Below are 24,242 nucleotides of genomic sequence, written 5' to 3' on the forward strand. Positions count from 1 at the left end.
TGTCGCAGGAGTTCCAGACCAGAGGTTGGGTGACTAGGGTTTAGTTTTCACTTTGTTACTAAACAGGCTGTTTTCTTCCATAAGCTCAGCTTTAGATCTCCCGGTTGTCAAAGAAGGGAATGGGCCATCTGATGTTTAAGGCCTCTGTTAGTTCTGACTTGGAGACACCTGGCTTCAGTTCATCTTCCTTAGGAGTGGACAAAGAATATGGGAATTTTGAAATTGTTAGTCAACATCTACAGGGTCGTTGCAGCCTGGTTTTGGGTAAAGGTCATCTTTAGTGAGCCCAGGGAGAAACAGTGGTTTAGCTGTCAGCTGAGAGGGGTAAGCGGTTCTATTAATTTTCCTCTGTGGTAGTGGAAGCATTGTTAAGGGTCACAGCGTTAGTGGAGCTGACTGGAAAGAGGAGGGGAACTCACTGTTGCAGGTTATATTGAATGTCTTTTCAGTCACTAAATGCTTTTTATGATATGTTTTTCAGGATTTCAGTGTTGTATGATTTCTCTGTGTTAAGCACAGGAAATTTAACATCAGCAAAAAAGAATGCTCTTTTTTTCTTTTTTTTTTTTTTGAGATGGGGTTTCCCTCTTGTCATCCAGTCTAGAGTGCAGTGGCGTGACCTCAGCTCACTGCTACCTCGGCCTCCTGAGTTCAAGCGATTTTCCTGCCTCAGCCTCCCGAGTAGCTGGGATTACAGGTGCCCGCCAGCATGCCCGGCTAATTTTTGTAGTTTTAGTACACATGGGGCTTTGCCATATTGGCCAGGCTGTTCTTGAACTTCTGACCTCAGGTGATCCTCCTGCCTCGGCTTCCCAAATTGCTGGGATTACAGGCATGAGCTGCCACGCCTGGCCTTGAATGTTCTTTCTGTGGGAATCTACAAAAGCCAGGTTTTGAGTCTAGTGGCAGAAAACCTCTTCTTCATTGTTTAGCTGTGCTGTGAACTTGGAGGGCTTCAAGCCCAGCTGAAAAAGCTGTAGTATTTTCTGTCAGTTGGCTGTCTTGGAGAACTTCATGAGCACTGGGCTGGAGTGATACTGTCAGAGTTCATGAGCGATGTGAGGCTCTCAAAGCCTAGATACTGGGGTTGCCCAAATACATCGGCTGGTCTCACTATTTCTCTTGGGAGTCGGGGGGTGGAAAATGCAGTGGTCTTAACTCTGCTCTTAATTTGATAGTGCTGTTATTAATGGTAGGAATGATTTCGTATGTTTGCATTTTGCTTTGTAATTCACAGAGAATTTTAAAATCCATTATCTGATTTCATTCCCTCAGCAGTTCTGTGAAAAAGGCAGAGCAGTTTTCATATCTTCTGTTTTCCTGTGATTCTCTTGTGGTTCACAGAAGCTAAGAGCCTTCACCAAGGTCATAGGGTGAATGAGTCGCAGAGCTGCGAGTAGAGGCTCAGGCTTCTAGTGACCCTGTTTCTTCCTTGATAGCTCACTCTCGTGGCGCTATGATCAGGTAACTGCGCATGCTCGGTTTGGTCTTTTGTAAATCCCTGCCCCATTTCGGGGGTGGTTCTTGGGAGGCTTCTATTCATTTTGGAGCATTTAAGTATCTTGTCCTCTCTCCCTCTTCCCAGATGCATGGGCATTTCTGCAGGCCCTCAGGCTGGTCCTTGTGCGTGGGGGCGTCTCCTGCCGACCACGTTGCTTGCACGCCCCCTTCTGAAGGTGCTCTTCCCCGCATGGAGCCCCCTCGTGCTGCCTCCACACTGTAGGCTGTTCGGTAAATGTTCCTAAGTCAGCATCGTTGTTTTCTAGAAATGGGACGGGGTACGGATGCCAAGTTCTTTTCTGTGTGAAGTCTTCGATTGTATCATCTTGCCTTCCCCGTGTGTGCTCCTTGAGGTTGTCGCTGTGCTGCGGTCATCTGTGTTCCCTAGGGTGCCTCCCTTGGAGTCCTGGCCATAGTAGACATGCAGTCAGTGTTCACGGCCTAAATGAGAGAAAGGCCAACAGAGTCATTAAATCTGGAAAATGACAAGTGAGGGAAAGGAATTTTTATTGAAGGCATGTGAAAAAGAAATCTTTTTAGAAAAGTTGACCTGTTTCTCAACTGGAGTTGAATTTCAGCTCAGAAAAAGCAGCTGTGTGCCCAGATGGCTTTGGGATTTCAGTTTGTGACAGATGAATTGAATTTGTTGTTGTATGAATGTGTTATCCTTTTGTGGTTTTATTAGGCCTTTCTCCCAAATGGAATCGATTTTTCTATAAAACTCACACTTCCTTTTTGAGAAGTGTAACACTAATTGTATGGAATGGTCTCCCAAAAGATTACCTGCCACGAACCGAACACACTGCCTCAGACTCACGGCCCCTGGTTTCTGCCTGTGCAGCTGCAGGGCAGAGAGGCACGCTCGAGCTGAAATCAAGACGCGTGTCTGCATCTTCTCTTTCTTGACTGCTGTTTCGTCTCTGAGCTGACCTGCCTTCAACGTCTAGGAGCTTGGTGGGTGTAGACACATTACGGTATGGAGGAGGGATATGGCGTTGCCACAGCCAGGAGACTCGCTGAAGTCTCTGTTCTCTTCCTGCTCATTGCTCCGACTTTGTATAAGTCACATGTGTAGGGCTGTGCACAGTGGCTTACACCTGGAATCCCAGCACTTTGGGAGGCCAACCTGGGAGGATCTCTTGAGCCCAGAGTTTGGAACCAGTCTGGGCAACATGGTGAAAGCCCATCCCTACAAAAAATAAAAATTAAAAAATTAGCCAGGTGTGGTGGCTCATGCCTGTAATCCCAGCTACTGGAGAGGCTGAGGTGCGAGAATCACTTGAGCCCAGGAAGTCGAGGCTGCAGTGAACCATCATCACGCCACTGCACTCCAGCCTGGTCAGAGCAAGACGTTGTCTCAAAACAGACAAAAACAAACAAACAAAAACCCATGTGTAATAGTGGCAGTAGTTAACTTTTGAAAGTTTGAAGAAAAGTTTCTAAATCACCTGTGACCATGGACAATTTACTTAGCCTTTCTATGCCTCAGTTTCCTCATCTATGAAAAATGAGAGAATATGGTACTGATCTTACAGGATCATTAAACCATTGCCCAGATTGCTTATAGAGCTAGAGCTTTTTCCTTGAAGTACATGAGTATGGCTGTCAGACATCTGAAACCCGAAGCCATCTTACAACATCATTTGGATGCTACCCCCTCTTCGCCCTCTTTTTCCATTTGTAAGGGACAAGGATCCAGGAAGGAAAGAATCAGCTTACAAAGGCTTTCGTTACAATTAATCGTTCATGTTCTTTCTTTTGGTATCTTATTCTCTGTTTACATTTTTTTTTTATTACATTTTTTGAGACAGAGTCTTGCTCTGTCACCCAGGCTGGAGTGCAGTGGCACGATCTCGGTTCACTCCAACCTCTGCCTCCCAGGTTCAAGTGATTCTTGTGCCTCAGCTTCCTGAGTAACTGAGATTACAGGTGTGTGCCACCACGTCCAGCTAATTTTTATGTTTTTAGTGGAGACAAGGTTTCGTCATGTTGGTCAGGCTGATCTTGAACTCCTTAACTCAGGTGATCTGCCTGCCTCAGTCTCCCAAAGAACTGAGAGTACAGGTGTGAGCCACCGCCCCCGGCCGCTGTTTCCATTTTGTAACACTAGCGTCACCCCAGTGTAGGGTGGCTAGGGGTATTCTTCTTTCCTGTTTCCTGGTGTATTTTCCTCTACAGTATTGATCACTCTTTAACATACTTTTTGGTTGTCTGTCGCTACCTACAAAAATATATGTTCGCTGTTATATCACCAGTGCCTGGCACATAGATAGTCAATATTTGTTGAATGAATGAATGAATGAATGAATGAATGGGCTGAAAGAACCTTATTCTTCTTTCTTCTGTCAGTTCACACCAAATGCTTTTGGAAAATGCTATATGAACAGGGATCATAAGCAGCAGAGGTTACACACATGGCTGTGGGATAGCCCATCATCCTCAGATAATTGTCTGGAAGGAGGTGGAGTACTTGAGTAGAAATGATACAAGATAACTTCTTCAGGAAATCAGCCAAGTGTCACAGCTTTTCACACAGGCGTGTGATGTTTGCGTATGTGTGTATGAAGAGCTGTCATGGCCTAGAATCACGGGCCTTTAGATCCCTTGTACAGATAGAAAAGTAAAGTCGGAGGCCCAGGAATGCTGTAGGCCACCAAGGTAGAGTCCCTGTCTGTCCTTCTCAGTGTCCGGTCACTTCTCACTGCACTCCCCTCTTTACTCCTAAAGCCACTTTCCCTGACTCTGAATGTGTAACCACGAGGGAGAAAATGTACTCCAGGCTCACAATTTGTGGAGAAAAAGCCCAGCACCTAAAAATAATGTTCACAAAGTTTGTACCTAGAAAACGTGGCCATTTCTATCATGTCTTTGAATTTCCCTGTTTCTCATACATTTTATAAACAAGACAGTAGAAGGAGATTCGTGAACAGCAACTTTAGAACAAGGGGGAAAAAATCAAACCTAGAGCATTCCAGTTTCTGTTTTCTTCTCAGTTTAGGGCTGAGGCACTTTAGCTTCCTGTCTAAGGGACTACTCAAATCTGATTAGAAGCCATTGTGGGCTGGTAATTATCCATAATTTTAGGAAGACAGATGTAGCACCAACTCTGTTCTCTAATAGCAGGCTTATTAATTTTAAATTTGCATGGCAGGAGAATCAGATGGCGAGGTGAGATAAGCATTCAGATGCTTGGTCAATGATAGCTGTTTACTTCCACGTGTCACATGGGGATTTGGGACCCGGGAAGTCCACTGAGAACTGATGATTGTCTGTCCCCTAACCAGCTGGGTTCTTTTTCATCCTGAGCTCAGAAAGATTGCCCCTACTGCAGCCAGGGAAGACAGGTTGTTGACTAGTTAGAAATCATGGTAGGTTATTTTCTCCACTCGCAGTTCGCAGTTGGAAAGCAGAGCTATCAAAAAGTTGTCTCTGTTGTATTTCAAATCTGGGTGTTTAAAAAATTATGTAAGCAATTTAATCATTTCTTTAACAGTAGTTGTGTGTGTTCTTGATGCGAATGAGAGGTGCATTCCCTTGTAAAATCCCTGGGACTTAATAGGAAGATGTGAGCCTTAGAACAGAAGTTGGTTTTATAGATGATCATGTAGATATGATGCTGAGCACTAGACAAAGATGTTGATTGAAGCGATTTAAAAAAATTTTGTCTGAGTTCAGATTTTACACCAATATTTAGAAAATCAGCAAAAGAACTTGGAGGAATGTTCTCAGGCATCCAGTTCAGCCCCCTGCGCACATTGTCATAAAATCCGAGTGTGTGTACAGGGAGACGCATTCCTTTCTGTTCTCATCACTGGTCCTTCCCTGGCTCTGCACCTGCCTGTCATGCGCGTCCCTGTGAAGAGACCACCAAACAGGCTTTGTTTGAGCAATAAAGCTTTTTAATCACCTGGGTGCAGGCGGGCTGAGTCTGAAAAAGAGAGTCAGCGAAGGGAGATAAGGGTGGGGGCGTTTTATAGGATTTGGGTAGGTAAAGGAAAATTACAGTCAAAGGGGGGTTGTTCTCTGGTGGGCAGGAGTGGGGGTCACAAGGTGCTCAGTGTGGGAGGTTTTTGAGCCAGGAAAAGGAATTTCACAAGATAATATAATCGCTTAAGGCAAGGACCGGTCATTTTCACTTCTTTTGTGGTAGAATGTCATCAGTTAAGGTGGGACAGGGCATTTGCACTTCTTTCATGATTCTTCAGTTACTTCAGGTCATCTGGGCATATGAGTGCAAGTCACAGGGGATGCGATTCCTTGGCTTGGGCTCAGAAGCATGACATTGCCCTCTTCCCTACCTTTTCCCTCCTGTGCGGTTCTCTCACAAAGTGAATGGCCTCAGCCACAGCTTCTCTGCAGCTGCATCAGACTGTGGCGACAGGAGTGGTGGCTCCTGCAGGGCCTGCTGTCCCCACTGAGCCCAGTCTTGCTTGCCGCTGGAACCTGGTCACCATTTTGCACCGAAAGTATGTAATTCTACGGAATGAAAGCCAACATGCTGGGAATGGAGGTGTCTTTATCACGGTGCTCTGCATATTTTAATCTTGGGTGGAAAGTATGGAAAAGTATGTGATACCTGTGGTTTGATGTCAGAAGGACGTTGTGAACTTGACGTGGACTGAGGATGTTCAGGTGCAACAGGAACATTAAATGAGACTTCCCCATCTCCCTGTCAGGCATGCACAGGTGTATGGCCACATCTTATGTGTTATCCTTATCTAGAGTGCGCCTTGTCGTCACGTTTAAAGTTACATGATGATATTCTGCCTCATAGAGTAGGTCCCAAACCGCATTCAACACAGAAATGCACTCTTGCTTTTATACATAGAAAGTGCTTTCATATACCAAGTGGGAGAGCAGTCCTAAAATCTGGGCTGGAATCACAGAAGGAAGACTTGGGGAAGCAATAGATTCCCTAATCCAAAGCTGGTTTTTGATGAACCTAGAAACATGACCAAGAGAAATGAATTTGCCTAAGGCCCTGACAGTGTCTCACGGTAGCATTTGAACCTAGCAGTTTCTTGACCTATTTCTTTAAATGATTAGTCATGCTTCCTCTGATTCCTATATAAACGTATTCCTCATTCATTCTTTTGTTTCAGTGAATTATTGCGGTGCTACCACGTAGCAGTATTTGAGTCAAAATGTGGCAGTGTTTATCCCTTTCCAAGGTTTTTAGTTGTACAGTTTGTCAAAGTTGTGCTAACAGTTTCTTGTTGGTTGCAAGGTGTCCTTTCGGAAGCCAATTGTGTGGTGTATTTATATTGCTTGTTGGAGGTAGTTTGGTTAGAACCTACTTTGAGTGGCTGGCGTGGGCCTGGGGGACAATAACAGCTGCCTGCTTCATGGGCAGAGATGAAGTAATTGCTTCCTGGGAAGTACCATCCTCCTGGCCACACTCTCCAGCCCATTTCCTTTGTGGTGGTTTCCTTGCATCTGCATGGTTCTGACTTCATGTGAGTCTCTTTTATTTTAGCATATGACTTCAGGCTGTGGGGAAGAATGGCCATTTTAGCACAGAGATGCACACAAAGGAACAACTGGCTAAATGTGAGTGAAGACATTCTTGGGGGGGGATTCATTTCTTTTATTCTGTAACAGGCAATCTGGGAAACATTCTGGACATGTGGCCTGTGGCCTGCACTGTCACAGCTCCTCCCTGCAGGATCGCAGATGTTTGGAGATTGTAGTGATAACTGTTATCATTGAGAATGCCATTCTCACAGGCTCTAATAAGTCAGGATTTATTCAGTGTGAATTTGTTAAAGACAACTGTATTTCTAGCCAAATCCATGGGAGACGTTTCTCCTGGCAGTGTTGCTGGGGGTATTCCCATGGCTTAGTCTTAGGGGAGCACACGCCTTTGAATACTGCTGAAGCTGTAAGTACCCAAAGCGCACCGGAGTACTTTTGCCATACGGGGTGTTAGTCACTGATACACGTCTCAGTCAGACCTGATGGATTCTTGACCCCTTCCTTTCTTAATTTTTTAATTTTTATTTTTTATTTTTGTTTTTTAAGAGCACAACCCCTCAGGTGAACACCATGAATCTCTGGTGTTTTCAGTTGGCTGCAGCCTATTTGCTATCTCTGGTTCAAACATATTCGAAGTCTGATGATGCTTCCCTCTGCTGTTCTTTTGCTGTGTGTCCTCCACGCATGCAGGGTTCAAGACTGTCAGAGCTGGGAGCCACCTTCACAACTACCATGGTTTCTGGAACCTCCTTTATCTAGCCCTGGGGATGGAAGAGATGTCATCAGAGACGGAGGCTTATTAGGTTTACATGCCATGGATAACGAATGAGGAGGTTTTCTTTTATATAAGGGGAGATTCTTATAATGTGCTTTAGTAGGGTAAAGAAGCTTTTGAGGTTTGCTTTCTCTGGAAAGATAATTTGTGATCCTGCTGTTGCTTTCAACAAAAATATCATTTGCATACCAGTGCATGTTGTATTACTGAGCACTGGCTGACAAACGGTTCTTAACTCGTCATTCACTCCACCACTGTTTTTTGAATGGCATATGTGTGCCAGCTGTAGTAGGAACTTGCTAGACTCTAGAACTAACCCTTATGAAATAGGGGTCCTGGCGGAAGCAAATGCATATAACTATAAACGTTTGAGGGGATATCAGAGGGGGTGCCTATAGGTGCAAACTTCGTTCATTCATTGTCCCATCTAGGAGGTTTTGTGTCTTAGCAGCGTGTTCCATAGCAACACATCCCTCTATCAAAATATTCATCGTATTATTTTGAAATTCTGTGCTTAGGTGTGTGTTTTTCGGACTAAGTTTAGAACTGGTTAAGGACAGGCTATGGGGTACGTATTATATATATCTACACACACACATATATTTATATATATATACATTACCATTGTAAATATAGTATATATTTATATATATACTCATATATATATTTCTCCCTCTCTATATATACATACACACCACACACATACACACACACACTTCTACTGCCAAGCACAGAAAGTCAAAACTCGGCAAGGGTTCTTTTAGTGTTCATGAAAAAATAGATGTGTTAGTTGAGAGTGTCCTTAAGTTGCCAGGGGAAAGACAGGATGGATTCACAAAGGGAGATAGTGTTTTTTTTTTTTTCTTTGTTTAACTCTTGAATTCGAAATAATTCAGACTTATGGAAAAGTTGCAAAAATAGTACAGACAATTCCCATATACTCTTCCCTCAGATTCCCCAAACATTTCACCCCATTTGTACTTTCCCTCTCTGTGGATATAATTTTATTTTTTCTGAAATGTTTGAGAGAGGAAGGTAGAATGCAGGGCAGGGTGAAAGGTGGAAGGAGACAGGTGGGTTGGGAGGCTTTTTTTTTTTTTTTTTTTTTAAACCTTCTAAGATGGAGTTTCGCTCTTGTCACCCAGGCTGGAGTGCAATGGCACAATCTCGGCTCACTCTAACCTCTGCCTTCTGAGTTCAAGTGATTCTCCTGCTTCAGTCTCCCGGATAGCTGGGATTACAGGCGCCCACCACCATGCTCGGCTAATTTTTTATATTTTTAGTAGAGGGGTTTCACCATGTTGGCCAGGCTGGTCTTGAACTCCTGACCTCTGATGATTCACCTGCCTTGGCCTACCAAAGTGCTGGGATTACAGGCGTGAGCCACTGTGCCTGGCGATTGGGAGGCTTTTGCCGTAACCCAGAGCGCTATGATGAGGGCTGGACCTGGTTAGAAATGATGAGGAAGGTGAGAAGTGGTTAGGTCTGGCACATATTTTGAAAGGAGAGTTTAAATGGGTTGGATGACAAGAGAGAGAAAAAGAAGTTTTAAGGATGATGTCAAGGATTTTGGCCTGAGTAACTGGAAGACTAGAGATGCTGTTATTGGGATCGGGAAGACTATGGGAGGAGTGGGTTATAGTAGGGGGAATCAAAAGTGTGTTTTCCGCATGCTAAATTTGAGGTCAAAAAAGGGATGTCAAGTAGTGTTGGCTGGGTGCCGTGGCTCACGCCTGTAATTCCAGCACTTTGGGAGGCTGAGGCGGGCAGATCACCTGAGGTCAAGAGTTCGAGACTAGCCTGATAATTATTAAAATCGATGATTGATGTTTGCTAATTAATCATATTATTGCTTCTAATACTGCAGGGGGTGAACACCTACCTGTGATGTTGTTCCTAATATCTAGGGACAGAGAGCATGATTTTAGTTTTAATACCACAGTAGGTATACACTCACCCTGTGACACTGATCCTAATATTGAGAGGGGTAGAATATGACATGACTCCCAACATAACAATGAATGAACAGCCACCCGGTGATATTGCTCCTGATATTCATGGAAGAAGCGTATGATATTACTCCCAATATCCCAGGGAGGGTACAGCTCTTCTGTGATATGGTTCCTAGTATCTGGAGGGGGAGAGGATGATAATAATTCCAGTATCGCAGGCTGTGTTCACCCACCCTGTGATATTGTTATTAATATCCTGGGAGAGGAAGATATGATTCCCCATAGAGCAGGAGGCGTACACCCAGCCTGGGATATTGTTCCTAATATCCATGGAGAGGAGAGGCTGATGTTACTCCCAATATGGCAGGGGGTGTACATCCACCCTGTGATATTCTTCTTAATATTCCAAGGCTGAGAGGTTGATATTACTCCTAGTATCTCAGACACCGTACACCCCCGTGTGATACTCTTCCTGATATCTGGAAGGGGAGAAGATGGTATCAATCCCCATATCACAGGAGGTGAACACGTACTCTGTGATATCTTTCTTAGTATGCAGGGAGAGAGAGGATAATATTATTCCCAATATTGCAGAAGATGTACACGTCCCCCCGTGATATTGTCCTTAATATTCCAAGGCACAGAAGACAATGTTACTCCCAATATCGCAGAAAGTGTACACCACACAGTGATGTTGTTCCCATGATCCAGGAGGGAAGAGGACGATATGACTTTCAACCCTTGCACCCTGCAATGCTCTCATCCTGCAACACCGACACCAGCTCAACCTGACATGGGACCAGAGGTGCTGGCTGGGGGTGTTCATTGCTTCTCTGTTCTCCCTTGCCAGACTCAGTAGAGGAAGCTGAGACCGAGCAGCCGCAGGAACAAGGTAGGTTTTGTCCGTGGCTCAGGCTTCTCTGGTTATGAGCTGGGCTTTGGAGTAATGGCAGGGGAGGGGACAGAGGTGAGTACGGTGGGCATTGGATGCGGCTGTCACCCCTCTGTGGTGTGGGCCGGGGACTTGAGAGACATCGCCTGAGGTGGGCCTGAACCTCCCGTCTACTCTGACACTGGAGGCCCTGAGGTCCCACATTTCTTCCAATGAACATGCTGACCCCCGCCTGGTCCCCAACCGAGATGGGGCATCCTTTCCACTGCTGGGACCCACATGTAGCTGTGGGTTCCTTTTTCATGACCTGGAGAAGCTGCAGTTCACCCTGTGCTCTGCCTCAGAGATGGGAGGCCACACTGCCCTCAGCGGGTAGCAGAATTCAGAGCCTTAGGTTGCAGGGGCCTCAACTGAGGTCCCTGAAGGGTCTTCTCCTTCCTGAGGGGAGCCAGGGGGGAAGGGAAGGCTGTTGTAGGTTTGCCTCAGGGAGGGGGTGGTTCCACCCTCTGCCAAAGTCACTGGAGCAAAGGCACGTGGCTCTCCAGCTGCCCCGGAGGCCAGGGTAGTGGCTGGGAGGGGCTGTGTGCCTCTGCTGGGTGGGGGCGATTTCTTAGCTAATCTAGTGTAGTCAAGTCAGACATTTGCCTCTAAATCATATTTATTTATTTATTTAATTCTAAGGCTTTACAGATGAATAAGGAGGCAGTTTGTATTGAACATATTTTTTGCATGTGAGCTTGAAACAGAGGGTCGGTTTAAATCTAGGTTTTTCCCTTCCCAGTAATGCCTCCTTTCATCCCAGGTTTTCCAACAGGAAATGCGCTTGTTTGCTCACCTCTGGGAGGGGGCTTTGGCTAGGAATCCACCAAAGCCAGCAGACACCAGTGGGCTGCTGGAGCAGTCTGGCCTTTGTTAACCCTTTAGGAACCGTGGGCTTCAGGTTTTCAGACCATCCACGGTGAAGGTGGCCACAGGGGCCTGGAAGCTTTCCCATCCTTCCTGCAGGGATGGTCCGTTTCCCTGCACGGAGCTGGGCACATGGGTACAACACCCCTGTCCTGTGCCGTCGGTGGCTTTACCAATTTTGCATAGCAGCTTTTGAGCTGATCCATAGCTCTGATTGGCTGTTGAGGATTTCATGGATTCCTGTACCCCACCGGGGGGCCCAATATGCTGACAGAAGTTACATTTGTAGTTGTGGTGCTGCATATTCATGGGTCCAGTTAGAAGGCTTTGATTCTTTCTAAAGGGAAAGGCATCTCTGAGGGGTCACTGTTCTGACACAGTCTCCTAAAACCTTGCTGTCAGGTGGGCGACAAAACAGGACAGGAGGGTGATTTTGTAGGAGAGTCGGGCCACGGGCCTGCGTGTTCTCTCTGTCCCCGTAGTGCCGGAGTTCGTACGTGCTCCAGGCCCCGAGTTTGCGTTGCACATAATTCTAAAGGGCTCATGGCAAGCTGCGCCGGGGACACAGAGGGCAGGGATGGGGGGACCCTGCCCCCAGTGGACCAAGGACTCACTGCCGGACTCTAATATGTCTAGGTGTTTTTGTGACTTGCAGAAATACCTCCATCTTGTCTGGGCCTGGATCCACAGGAGACCCTGTCGAAGGTGAAGAATGTTCTGGAACAATGCAAGACCTGCCCAGGCTGCCCCCTGGAGCCAGCGTCCTGGGGTCTCTGTGCGGCATCCAGCAACGTGAGCTTGCAGGACCCCGAGGACCCCTCCTTCTTCTTGGAAGCTGAGGACGACTGGGAGGACCCAGAGGCCCTGAGCTCACTGCTGCTGTTCCTGAACGCCCCCGGGTACAAGGCCAGCTTCTGTGGCCTGTACGACGTGGCACTGCCATGGCTGAGCAGCATGTTCTGCAGCTTTAGCGACGAGGAGGAGCTGACTGAGTGCCTGGCACATGCCCGAGGGGCGGCCAAGAAAGCTGGCCTCTTCATGACCAGAGTCCGTGCCATCGTGGACTGCCTGGTGGCCCTGGCCTGGCTTCACGTGCTTCATGGACAGAGCCTGGTGACCCTGAACATCCTGCAGTCTGTCCAGGATGCAGTGGTGGCCAGAGAGGACCAGAGGGTGTAATGGCCAACATGCTGGCCGTGGCTGTGAAGAGGACAGGCCGGACGAGGCAGGCAGCTGAGGGCTACTACTGCGCCTTATGAGCGGCTTGGGACCTGGGCCATTGGAGGAACCAGGCAGTGGTGCTGGCCAATTTCGGGACCCTGTGCCTGCATGCAAGTGCCAGCAGGCTGGCCCAGCACTACCTCCTGGGGGCCATGCAGCTGTTCTCGAGGCTGCCCTGCAGGGAGTGTGGCCGAGACTTCACCCACGTACTCCTGCAGCTGGGCCACCTCTGCACCCGCCAGGGCCCAGCCCAGCAGGGCAAGGGCTACTATGAGTGGGCCCTTCTGGTCACCGTAGAAATAGGCCATGTGGAGAGTGAGTGCCCTAGTTCCTCCTGTGAGCCTTCTGGGGCCACTCGGGTCAGGGCTCACCTGGGGTTTATGATTCAGAAACAAGTGGTGGTTTTTGCACCATCGAAAGTGCTGAGCCATGTCCAGCAGCAGATGTTGGCAAGCGCCCTGGAGACAGGCGGTTCCCATGCAGGGCCAGGCCCTCTGTGGCCTACTGAGGCAGCCAGCTCTTCCTGGTTTGCCCAGGGACCATCCTGCCTTGGGCACTGAAAGTCCTGCATGCTGGGAATTCCTAGACATAACCCTGGGATCAAGGCAGGCTCGGCTGCGCTGGGACTTCGGGCCCCACCATGAGCCAGGCCCTGAACACCAGTTCTTGTGCCCGTGTTATCTGCTTGGTATGTTGGCAGCCTGCGCACCTGTCATCCCACTTCACAGAGGACACGGGGGCGGGTGATTGCCCAAAGCCGCAGAGCAGTTCATGCAAAAGCAGCTCGTTGTGCAGTGTGCCAGGCCCCACCCACAAATGGGGCTTGTGGGGTCCTCGGGTGGCAGAGACTGAGCGTGGGAATGTGAGCTTCAGGCCACAGAAGCCACAAAAGGGTGAATGGCGTGATGGCGGGGCAGCACTTGGCCCTGGGTTAGGGAAGCCTCTTTAGTCTAGAACCAGAGGGTTGAGAGCATTTAGTCAAGTAATAGTTGGTGGAGGAGAGGCTGGTGGTGTAGCCTGTGTGAAGGCCTAGGGGTGAGAGAGTGGGGGTGAGTGGTGGTGAGTGAGTGGAGGTGTGATGGAGTGAGTGGGGATGAGTGGGGGGGTGTGAGCGGGGATGAGTGGGGTGTGATGGGGTGAGTGAGCGGGTTGAGTGGGGTGTGAGTGGGGGTGAGTGAGCGGGAGTGGTAGCGGGGATGAGTGGGGTGGGAGCGGGGATGAGTGGGGTGTGATGGGGTGAGTGAGCGGGAGAGTGAGCGGGGTGTGAATGGGGGTGAGTGAGCGGGAGTGGTAGCGGGGTTGAGTGGGGTGTGAGCGGGGATGAGTGAACAGGGCTTATGCAGGGAGGTGCAGAGTTGGGAAGGAGTGGGTTGGGTGCTGGATGGTGAGAAGCTCTTCTGGAGAGCTAAGCAGGGCCTGGGGCCTCAGGCTGTGGCTTGGCCTTTTCCGCAAGAGCACTGGGGAGCCATGGAGTGCTATCGAACAGTCACTGCAGACTGAGCAGTGAACGGACAGTAGGTGGGCAGGGCTGTCCGAAATCTAGGCCACAGAGAATAGATGAGGAAGTTGAGTCCAGGGAAATGGCTGAGACAAGGGATACTGTTGTGGGACCCTCTGTCTTGCAGCGCTTTGTCATGGCATAGTGAGACCACTCAGAGGTGCCTCCTGTGACCTGGACCAGAGCCCCAGGGGCTGTGACCAAAGCTGCCCATTTCCAGCACAGGCCTGGCACCCACTCCTGGCCCTAGGAGGGATAAGATTTTGGAAAGGACCGTGTGAAGGGGCCCCGGTCCCACACATCTGCCCAAGGAAGGTTGGGGGGTTCAGACCCAGGCTTCTTCCCCAGGGACATTCTCTTACTGGAAGGAGACCCTCCAGGAACCCAGTGCCCCAGCCCCCACTGCAGCCTCCAGTGGCTCTTGGCACAATAGCCTGTGGTACCTCCTCCTACGAGGCCCTCCCCGGGGTGCTGGGGGATTCAGACTTGGAAATGCAGGCCAGGGAACGGGGATCATGCTTCCCTGTCTCCCCACCCTGCGCTGAACGATCGAGGAGACCAAGGGCGGGGCTGATACCCCACATGCTTCCTTGGGGTCATTTTTGAGTCACTTTCGGTAGTTTGTGTCCTTCTAAGAATTTGGCTGTTGTGTCTAGATGGTCTGGTTTGTTGGTGTACAATTGTTCGTAGTGTTTTCGTGGAATCCTTTTATTTCTGTCAGGTCGGCAATAATGTTTCCTCTTTCATTTCTGATTTTAGAAACTTGGGTTTGTAATTTTTTATTTCTTCATTTTTATTAGAGATGGGGTCTCATCATGTTCCCCCGGGCTGGTCTTGAATGCTGGCCTCACGATCCTTCCACCTCAGCCTCACAAAGTGCTGGGATGACAGGCGTCAGCCATGGTGCTCAGTCTCTGATTTTAGTCATTTGTGTCCCGTCTTTCTTTCCTCGGTCAGTCTAGTGAACGATTTGTGAATTGTGTTATTTTCAAAAAACCCACCTTCGGTTCTGTTATCTCTTTTGTTTTTCCATTCTCTGTATTTTTACTTTCCATTTCCACTCTCACGTTTATTATTTTCTTCCTTTTATTCACTTTGGGTTTAGTTCTTTTTCTAGTTTCTCAAGGTGGAAGGTTAGGTTTTTGATTTGAGATTTTTCTTCTTTGAATGTAGACATTTACAGTTATAAATTTCCCTTTCAGCACTGCCTTAGCTGCATCTTGGAATTTTTGATACGTTGTGCTGTTTTTATTTTTAAAGACAGAGTTTTGCTCTATTGCCCAGGCTGGGGTGCAGTGGTGCAATCTTGGCTCACTGCAACTTCTACTCAGGTTAGAGCCATTCTCATGCCTCAGCCTCCCGAGTAGCTGGAATTACAGATGTGCACCACTCCACCCGGCTAATTTTTGTATTTTTTTAAAATATAGAGACGGGATTTCACCATGTTTCCCAGGCTGATCTCAAACTCCGGGACTCAAGCGATGCTCCTGCCTCGGCCTCCCACAGTGCTGGGATGAGAGGCGTGAGCCACCGCACTGGCCGGGGCTGTGCGTTTGTTTGCATTCTTCTCAAATTAGTTTTTGGTTTCCCTGCTGGTCTCTTTGACTCACTGGTTGTTTAGGAGTGTGTAGTTTTCACATATTTTTTGAATTTCCCACATTTCCTTCACTGTCGATTTCCAGTTTTGTGCCAGTACAGCTGAAGAACACCTCTGCTTTGGTCTCAGTCCTTCTCCATTCACTGAGGCTCGTTTTGTGGCCTGGCACATGGTCTGTCATGGGGAATGTCCCATGGGTGCTCGAGAGGACTGTGTATTCGGCTGTTGCTGGGTGGCGTGTGTGACAGATGTCCATTCGGCGTACCTGGTTTCCTATGTTAATCTCCGGAATGTTTCTGACACTAGAAAATCAGGCTTTGGGAGAGGCCAGTGAGCCTGTGGCTAGGGAGCCTGGTTGCATGAGAGAAGCATGTGTGGGAACGCCAGGGGCCAGCTTTGAATCCCATTCCCCCAACATGATGCCATGTGTGGCAGACGTGATGCTTGGCTTTGCTCTCTCAGGGTTCCATCTGTGACAGGGGCCACTTGTGCCCCTGGCCTCATCAGCTCAGGCTGAAGGCAGCCCTGATCCTGGCCAGAGGGTCTTTGTGAAGCAGAAATAGATGGCCTGGTGCAGGTGCCAAGCCCCTGCTGTTCACTCTGTGTCCATCCACAACCTCGGCCCTGGGAGTTGTAAAGAAGGCCGGCCTGTACCATGAGCATCTACACCAAGATGTGCCCATGTCACAGTGTGCTTGGCGTCTGCCCTGGCACAGGTGCATGGCCTGTCTGCGCTCAGGCGCCCCGCCTATGGGGCCCAGGCTCACAGAGGTGTGAAGGAGGCAAGCAGGGGCCTCCGAGCCCAGCCAGCCTCGCTTCGATGCTGGGAGACTAACGTCTTCCATTTTGTCTTCTGCCCAGACCAGCTGCGGGCCGTCCAGTGGCTGTGCTACTTCTACAGCGCCGTCATGCCCAGCGAGGCCCAGTATGTCATCTACCACGATCTCCAGCTCTCCCTGGCCCGCAAGGTGGCCGACAAGGTGCTGGAGGGGCAGCTCCTGGAGACCATCAGTCAGCTGTACCTGTCCCTGGGCACGGAGCGGTAAGGGCTGGTTTTGCAGTGGTGGAGGTGGGGGCGGGCAGGGAGAAGGGCACAGGGAAGCTGGCCCAGGGCCCAGCAGCCCCTCTCCTTTTGATCATTTGGTGCTTTGGCATCAGATGCTTTGAGCTGGCCGGCCTGGGGTCATCCCAGGGCTGCTGCTGGCCCATGAGTCCCAGCTTGAGCCTCCCTTGTTGGGGCAAAGGTCACCTCAACCCCAGCAGAGGCAGTAGGTGCACTCTGGGCTGTTCTTCCTACTATGGTGGCTTTTGTCATCTTACCTGTGCCTGCCCCGAATCTTCACTCCTGGCCTTCGTCTGTCCCCTTAAATGTGACCACAGCAGCCACCTGTGGCTTCTCTCCCACAGAAGACAGATCCAGTTGTGTCACCTGCTTCCCTGGGGCAGGGTTTCAAGGTCTCACATCCCATATTTGGCCTAGTCAGCTTCCCCCAAGCATCCTGACCTGGTGGGGTAACCATGGCCCTGACCACCCCACCCATAGGGCCCAGTGACATTGCTGCAGTCCCAGCCCCTTGAGTGTTGGACTTACTGAGAGAGCAGAGAAGGAGCCAGATTCCATAGGGACCTGGGAGACTGACTGTAGTCTTGGCCTCAAGTTCACAGAAGGAAAATGGGCTAGTGTGCTAGAGCCATGCTTCTCAAAGTGTAGTCCCTGGACCAGTAGAGCAGCATCCATGTCACCTAGGAGCTTGTGGCAAGTGGGAGTTCTAGGGCCTGCCCCAGGCCTGTGGAGTTGGAAGCTCTGGGGGCAGGGCCAGCAAGCTATAAGGACAGGCCTCCGGGTGACTGTGATGCCTGCACACCTTGAGAACCATCGGCCTAGATAGCCTCTGAACACTAACGGCTCCTGGTGCGTCTGGAGGAGACACAGGCCATGACTGGGAGGCAGGGGAGATGGACTAGCACACTCCTCCTGCCACAGGGCAGCATGATGCTCGATTCCCTCAGAAGGATGTCCTTCATCTTTTCCATGCCGTGTGTGTTCACTCTGGCCATCCCAGCAGCCTGGGAAGGGCAGAACACTGCACACACAAGAGGGCCGTTCCCAGTCCCCACATGCCAGATTCATCTGTCACCAGACCCACGGGAGGAGGCAGACTGGTTCCAGGAGGATGAGAGTCCTTGTTCTGACACCTGTGTCTGATTCCAGTGATTCCAGGGCCTACAAATCCTCTCTGGACTACACCAAACGAAGTCTGGGGATTTTCATTGACCTCCAGAGGAGAGAGGAGGCACATGCCTGGCTGCAAGCAGGGAAGATCTATTACCTCCTGCGGCAGAGCGAGCTGGTGGACCTGTACATCCAGGTGAGTGGCAAGGGATGCAGGAGGACTCCTGTGCTGTTCACTCTCTGTCCATCCACCCATCCATTCACCCTTCCATCATCTATTTACCTGTCCATCCTTCCATCCATCCATCATCCATCCATCATTCATCCATCCTTTTATCATCCATCTATTCACCCGTCTATCCATCCATTCACCTGTCCATCCACCCATCCGTTCATCCTTCCATCACCTATTTACCTGTTCATTCTTCTATCCATCCATCATCCATCATCCATCCACTCGCCTGCTCATCCTTCCATCCATCCATCCATTCACCTGTTCATCCATCCGTCCCTTTATCATCCATTCATTCAGCCACCATCCATCCATCTGTTCGTCCGTTCATCCTTCCATCATCCATCCATTCACCTGTTCATCCATCCATCATCCATCCATCATTCATCCACCTACCAATTGATCCTTCCATTCATCCATCCTCTCACCCATCCATCCATTCACCGTTCGTCCATCCACCCACCCACCAATCTACCTATTAATGCATCCCTCCATTCATCTATCTGTCCATTTGTTTATCCATACATTCGTCTGTCCACCATCTATCCATCCACATGTACATACATCATCTACCCTCCACCCATCCATACATTATCTACCCACCCATACATACACACATCATTCCACCCACCCACCCATCCATCCATCCATCCATCCATCCATCCAAGCATTCATCTATCCACACACCCTTCCATCCATCCATGTGTCTTCATCTCGTCATCCATTCATCCATCCATCCACTCATTCCTAAGCCACTGCTGAGCACCTGTTGTGTGCCTTTTCCCTCCCTCCAACTGGTTCCCTCACATCCTCCTCCGGTGGCCAGCATCTTCTCCCTGAGGGCAGAGGCACGGCCCCTCACAGTGCACAGCACTTGCTGGTATACAGCACATCCTCAAATAATGTGACCACTCAGTTAACACACAGAAGAACTTGCTCCAAGCGACACGTGGCACACCTCCTTACAAAATGAATCTATCATAGTGGCTGTTTTCAGAGGCTTTCCGAAACACTGTGTGATCTGGTACAAATTGTGAAGCCCAGGAGCCTGGTGAAGCTTTCATTATTGAGCACCTGCTGTATACCTCCTTGAGCTGAGGAGAGGGATCAAGAGCTCATGGCCAAGAGGGGACCAGGCCCACCCACAAACACTGAAACACTGCTGATGTGGCAGGGATGTGACAACGCAGAAAGGAGACAGGGGCTGGGCTCCCAGCAATTTAGGGGCCACGGAGACTGGTTTGAGTGCAGGGGGAGTGGGCTAGGGCTACCCCTGGTGGTAGGATTCACAGGTGTCGGGCTCCTGGGCTGCAGCTGCTCAGTCACCTCCTGGCACTCAGGTGCATCAGTTCATTGTCCTCATGCCAGTGGTGGGGGCAGCCTCCATGCACAGGGTCTGAAAAATGCTCAGGTGTACCTGTAGTGTGTGGGAGAAAAGAGGCTGGCAAAGGTGCGCGTAGCCACGTTGCTAGGTGTGGGTCTGGAGCGAACTTCTGTCTCCTTTCAGGTGGCACAGAATGTGGACGTGCACACAGGCGACCCCAACCTGGGGCTGGAGCTGTTTGAGGCAGTTGGAGACATCTTCTTCAATGGGCCCTGGGAGCAGGAGGAAGGCATGTCCTTCTACCGAGTGAGCTGGCCTGTGGGCTGATGTGGGTGGGCCTCAGTGGGGCACCTGGTGGTCTGAGGCATATGACCATGCCGCTGCCCGGGAAAAACGCTCGGAGCCTGGACGTGACAATTGCTCTACCCTTGTACCTGATGACCTCAAGCAACCATGAGTGGGAAGTCCTGTCCCCATCTTCCAGATGAGGAAACTGAGGCTCAGAGAGGCACAGGGACATGTCAAAGGACACACAGCATATCAGTGGGAGGCCCAGGTCTGCATGTACCCCGAAGTGGGACGACTTCTCCTTTCCTCTGAGCTCACAGTGTGGCTCAGCCCTGGGCACAGATCAGTGTGGTGTTTCTAGAGCAGAGAGGAGGTTGGCTCCCCCCAGTCAGACCCCCAGTGCTCAGGTGGGAGAGGCTGGTTTGAGGCTGTCGGGAGTAGCTGGATGGGCCTCAGGTGACTCTTCAGCCCCCAACTTGGGTGTCTGAACTATGTGTTATCCCACAGCACAGAGCTGTGTCGAGGTGCAGGAGTAGCTGGGGTGTGGGAAGCTCCAAGCACATGTTTGAGCTCTGACGAGGACTCTGCGCAAGGTGGGTGCTGTGGGAAACCTGACCCCACCTGCCTGTGTGGTAGGACCAGGCCCTGCCCCTGGCAGTGACTACGGACAACCGCAGGGTGGAGCCGCAGCTACAGCTGTGCAGCAAGCTGGTGGCACTCCTGGTCACAATGGAGAAGCCACAGGAGGGCTTGGAGGTTGCCCACATGGTCCTAGCACTCAGCATCACTCTGGGTACGTCCCCTGAGCCCCCACCCTGCCAGGACCCACACTTTGCCAGAGCCCAGCCTCTGGGTCTGCAGGCCAGGAGCTGAAACAGCTGCTGGATTTTCCTGGTCTCCTGTCCAGGCAGGCAGATCTGCCCAACTGGCTTCCCCGTCCGGCTGTGAGGAACAGCCCGAGGTCTCTCACGCAGTGCAGAGTTCCCTGCCTGACTGAGCTCTGCTTCCTCTGCCTGTTCCCGCTGCTGACCACAAGGGCCGCCCAGTGTGCCCTCTGCCTTCTAGACATGCCAGGCATCTCGTTGGTCCCTGTATGTGCCAGGCTGAGTGGCATATTCCCTTTGTCTTGTGCCTTTCCCACCGTCATCAACCACACGGCTCTCTGGCTGATAAAATCCCAGTTCCCCTTCCAGCAGTCTGCCCCTTAAGGCCGGGCATCCCCTGGTGCTGTGCCAGGGTCGTCTGTCCCCCTCCAGAGACAGCGAACCCTAGGCAGGCCACATGTGCCAGTGCCTTGTGTCCTGTGGACCAGTACACAGTAGGTGTGCAGCTGACTTCCCAAGGTAGGGGGATCTGATCGTGACACACCCAGGAGGAGTCAGATGTCACATCTGTGGGTTGCCTGCAGCTGGGGTACCCGGGAGCACCTGAACTGCATGGGCTCCCCTGGTTAAAACCAGTGAGCAGAGGCAGGTGGCTATGTGTAGACACAGAGCTGGGCCATCCAGGTCCGACTTTGCCAAAGCCTCACAGTAGACAGGGGCAGGCCTTATTAATTCTGCTTTCCAGACGGGAAAGTGAGTCTGGTGACCACAGGTGCCTGGAGGCAAGCCACGAGTGCTGCCTGGGGTCTGTATACCTGCTCCTGAGGGGCCTGTGCCCTGCCTGCCCCAGGGAGCCACGTCCTCACACCTGCCCCTTTGGCCTGCACCCCAGGGGACCGGCTGAATGAGCGCATGGCCTACCACCGGCTGGGCCATGACAAGCTGGCGGAGCACTTCTACCTCAAGACCCTGTAGCTCTGCAACTTGCCACTGGGGTTCGACGAGGAGACCCTCTACTACGTGAAGGTGTACCTGATGCTCCGTGACATCATCTTCTACGACCTGAAGGTGGGAGGGAGGGGCAGGGCTCGGGGTGTTCCCAGTCCCCTTGGAGTGGGATCTCCACCCAGACCCGAGGCCTGGGTTCTAGCCTTCCTTAGAAATGGCCCAGTGGCCGCCCTGGAGCTCTATGCCCGGCTGGAGGAGCCAGCAAGGTTAGCAGATACAATTCAGCTCCCAAGATGGCCAGGCCCCACCCTCAGGAACTCAGTCTCAGCCGGGGAGGCTGACACATGAGTGGGCAATGGTGGCCTCTGGGTTAAGGAGGAGGATTGTAGTCAGGGAGGCCCTCCTGGAGGAGGTGACATCAAAGCTGAGTCTTGACAGTCAAGTGTCAAGGTGCATTTAACAAAGAAAATAGGGTCGGGAGAAGGACATTTCGGAGGACAGCATCATCCTCACATTGAATCCACGTTGCAAGATCCAACCCAAATCCTGGCACCTCCTCTAGGAAGCCTGCGCAGGGTGCCAGCCTGCACGGAGCAACTCCTTCCTGGAGTCCCGAGACACCTTGAATCTTCACATCACCCAGGAAGGGTGGGGTGGGACCAGTATCTTACCATTGGGTTCACAAACAGGGAAACCCCAGCTCAGGGCAGGTGCAGTGGGGCGGGGCCCCAGCCAGCCAGGCTGAGGCCTTGCTGGGTCGGGTGTGTCTGGAGGGGACGTGCTGTGCTCTGTCTGCCCCAGCCTTGCAGGGCTGGAGAGCTAGGACTGGCAGACTCAGACCTGGGCTGTCTCCACCCCTCTGCCCCGCAGGCACCGCCCTTCCTTAGCATCACACCGGCACCGCGTCAGTACTCGTTATGGGCTGAGGGGCCAGGGCACTCCAGTCCAGGGGCCGAGATCTTGGAGGCCTTAGAACAACTTGAGGAGCGGGGCAGCCCTAAGACCCTGCCCTGTATCCCCCACTGCAGGCCTACGGAGGCCCGACATGCCTCAGCCCAGTGCTGGCGACACCTGGTGGTCAGATGTGGTCCCTGTGGCCTCCCAAGTCCCAGCCAGACATGGAGGTGCCAGGTGTCAGGCCCAGGGGGACGCTGCTCACTGCTCAGGGGCTTGCCTGGGACCCAGGGGGACGGGCCTCCCAGAAGAGGCCTTTCTCTCTCTTGGTCAAGCCTGCCGCCCACTCCGCCTGTCCAGGAGAAAGGAAAGCGCCAAGTAGTACCTGAGAGGCCAAAGTCCATGGTTGGGGTCGGGGGACAGTGGCCTCCTTCACCTCCTTCCCATGCACAGCCCTCTGGGCCTCATCGTGAGTATGCTGTCAGCGCAGGCCAGCTTCCCACAGGGAGGCCCCCTTGGAATTCCCCAAGGGCGGCTGTCTTTCCAAGGCTACACCCTCCTCCTTGTATAGGAGGCTCTGGACCCAGGGCCCAGAGGAGTGGGAGAAAAAGCCGGGCTGGATGGGACCTGGAAGGCTGGCAGAGAAGCAGGGGTAAATGGGCATCTTTGCCAACTGCCTCTAAAATGGTGTCCCCTTTAGTCTACACATGAGAGTGAGCCCTGGAATAGGGTGGATTAGGTGTGTCCTGGCTCAGCCTGCCACTCAGTAGCTGCTGTACACACTACAGGCAGATGAAAATGCACACAGGCACAGGCACACACAGGTGCGCGCACACACACAGGGACACGTACACACAGGCACATGTAGAGACATATGCTTTGGCTGGCTCCTTCCTGTTTAGTTGGGAAGTCCCCACCCCTTCAGGAAGCCTTTGCCTTTCACCCCTGGCTGAGTCTGGGACCTCCTGGGCTTCCCTCTGCCACAGCCCGGACCACCCTGTGTGGTCAGTGTTCACTCCCAAGGCCCTCAGACTGGGAGCAAGGACGTTAGGCTCAGCCACGCACCCAGCACAGAGTCCAGTGTTCGGCTGGGCTGGGGGCATTGGATGAGCAGTGGCGGTGACTTGGGGCCTTCTCACGCCCCTGCTCTGTGTGTGGGGTGGGACAGTGAGGGAATGGACTGCTGCATCTTGGACTTTGTCATTGGGAGCCATCTTGAGATGGTAAAGAGGGACAGGCCAGGCATGGGTCTTAGAGAGGTCCCTTAGGTGACCCCCATGTGGAGGAGGAGCCTGGGGAGAAGCCGGGTGGGGGATGGGAGGGTCAAGGAGGAGGTCTGGGAGACGGCATCCCATCCCAGCGATGGTGAGTTTGAGCCAAAGATGCATTGACAATGAGAGTGGATGTCTGGGGAGTCACACTCCGTCAATATTTCAGGGAACATTGCCAGAGTGGACACCTGTGAGATGGTTTTCTACCTGGCCTGGCCCCTGGAGGGCCTGGAAATGGTCAGCATGGACAGGGGCCAGAAGGGAGCCTGGGTCACTCAACACTGTGCCCCTGCTGTGGCTTGGAGCCACGGGTCCTGCATGGAACTCTCAGAGCAGGCACGATCTGCCCTGACCTCAGCCCATGGGGAAAGCAGCCACTGCCTGCAGAGAGGGTGGCACTGGGGCAGGAGGCTTGGGGTGAGTGGGGTGTAGGGACAGTCAGGAAGGCTTCCAGGGGTATCAGGGTCGTCCC

At 51.4% G+C, this 24,242-nt stretch overlaps 2 protein-coding genes across 9 annotated transcripts in view; both read left to right on the forward strand.

Annotated features, from left to right (window-relative positions):
* Positions 1–16,340, forward strand: part of LOC140711352 (SH3 domain and tetratricopeptide repeat-containing protein 1-like) — a 35,548-nt gene extending 19,208 nt beyond the window's left edge. For 3 of the 4 annotated variants that reach the window (XM_073014332.1, XM_073014333.1, XM_073014334.1), the window contains exons 3-4: positions 10,553–10,594; positions 12,156–16,340. In XM_073014332.1, the coding sequence (XP_072870433.1) occupies positions 10,553–10,594; positions 12,156–12,679 (566 nt within the window). In that variant the 3' untranslated portion in view covers positions 12,680–16,340. Of the gene's footprint in view, positions 1–10,413; positions 10,595–12,155 lie in introns of all 4 variants that reach the window. The other variant, XR_012092531.1, reaches the window with a different exon arrangement.
* LOC140711351 (SH3 domain and tetratricopeptide repeat-containing protein 1-like) lies at positions 12,874–24,235 on the forward strand. Of its 5 annotated transcripts, none has more exons than XM_073014331.1 (5): positions 12,874–13,036; positions 16,678–16,858; positions 18,029–18,185; positions 19,729–19,834; positions 21,550–24,235. In XM_073014331.1, the coding sequence occupies exons 1-5, from the start codon at positions 12,874–12,876 to the stop codon at positions 21,630–21,632; spliced, it is 690 nt and encodes a 229-aa protein (XP_072870432.1). In that variant the 3' UTR covers positions 21,633–24,235. The 5 variants fall into 5 exon arrangements, with proteins under 5 accessions (XP_072870432.1, XP_072870431.1, XP_072870428.1 ...); XM_073014330.1 differs by lacking the exon at positions 12,874–13,036 and adding an exon at positions 13,151–13,409 and having other exon boundaries at positions 19,729–19,851; XM_073014327.1 differs by lacking the exon at positions 12,874–13,036 and adding an exon at positions 13,151–13,409.
* The last annotated feature ends 7 nt before the right edge of the window (positions 24,236–24,242 follow it).

This window comes from Chlorocebus sabaeus, unplaced genomic scaffold, assembly GCF_047675955.1.
Source record: "Chlorocebus sabaeus isolate Y175 unplaced genomic scaffold, mChlSab1.0.hap1 unalloc_scaffold_715, whole genome shotgun sequence".
Classification (NCBI taxonomy): Eukaryota; Metazoa; Chordata; class Mammalia; order Primates; family Cercopithecidae; genus Chlorocebus; species Chlorocebus sabaeus.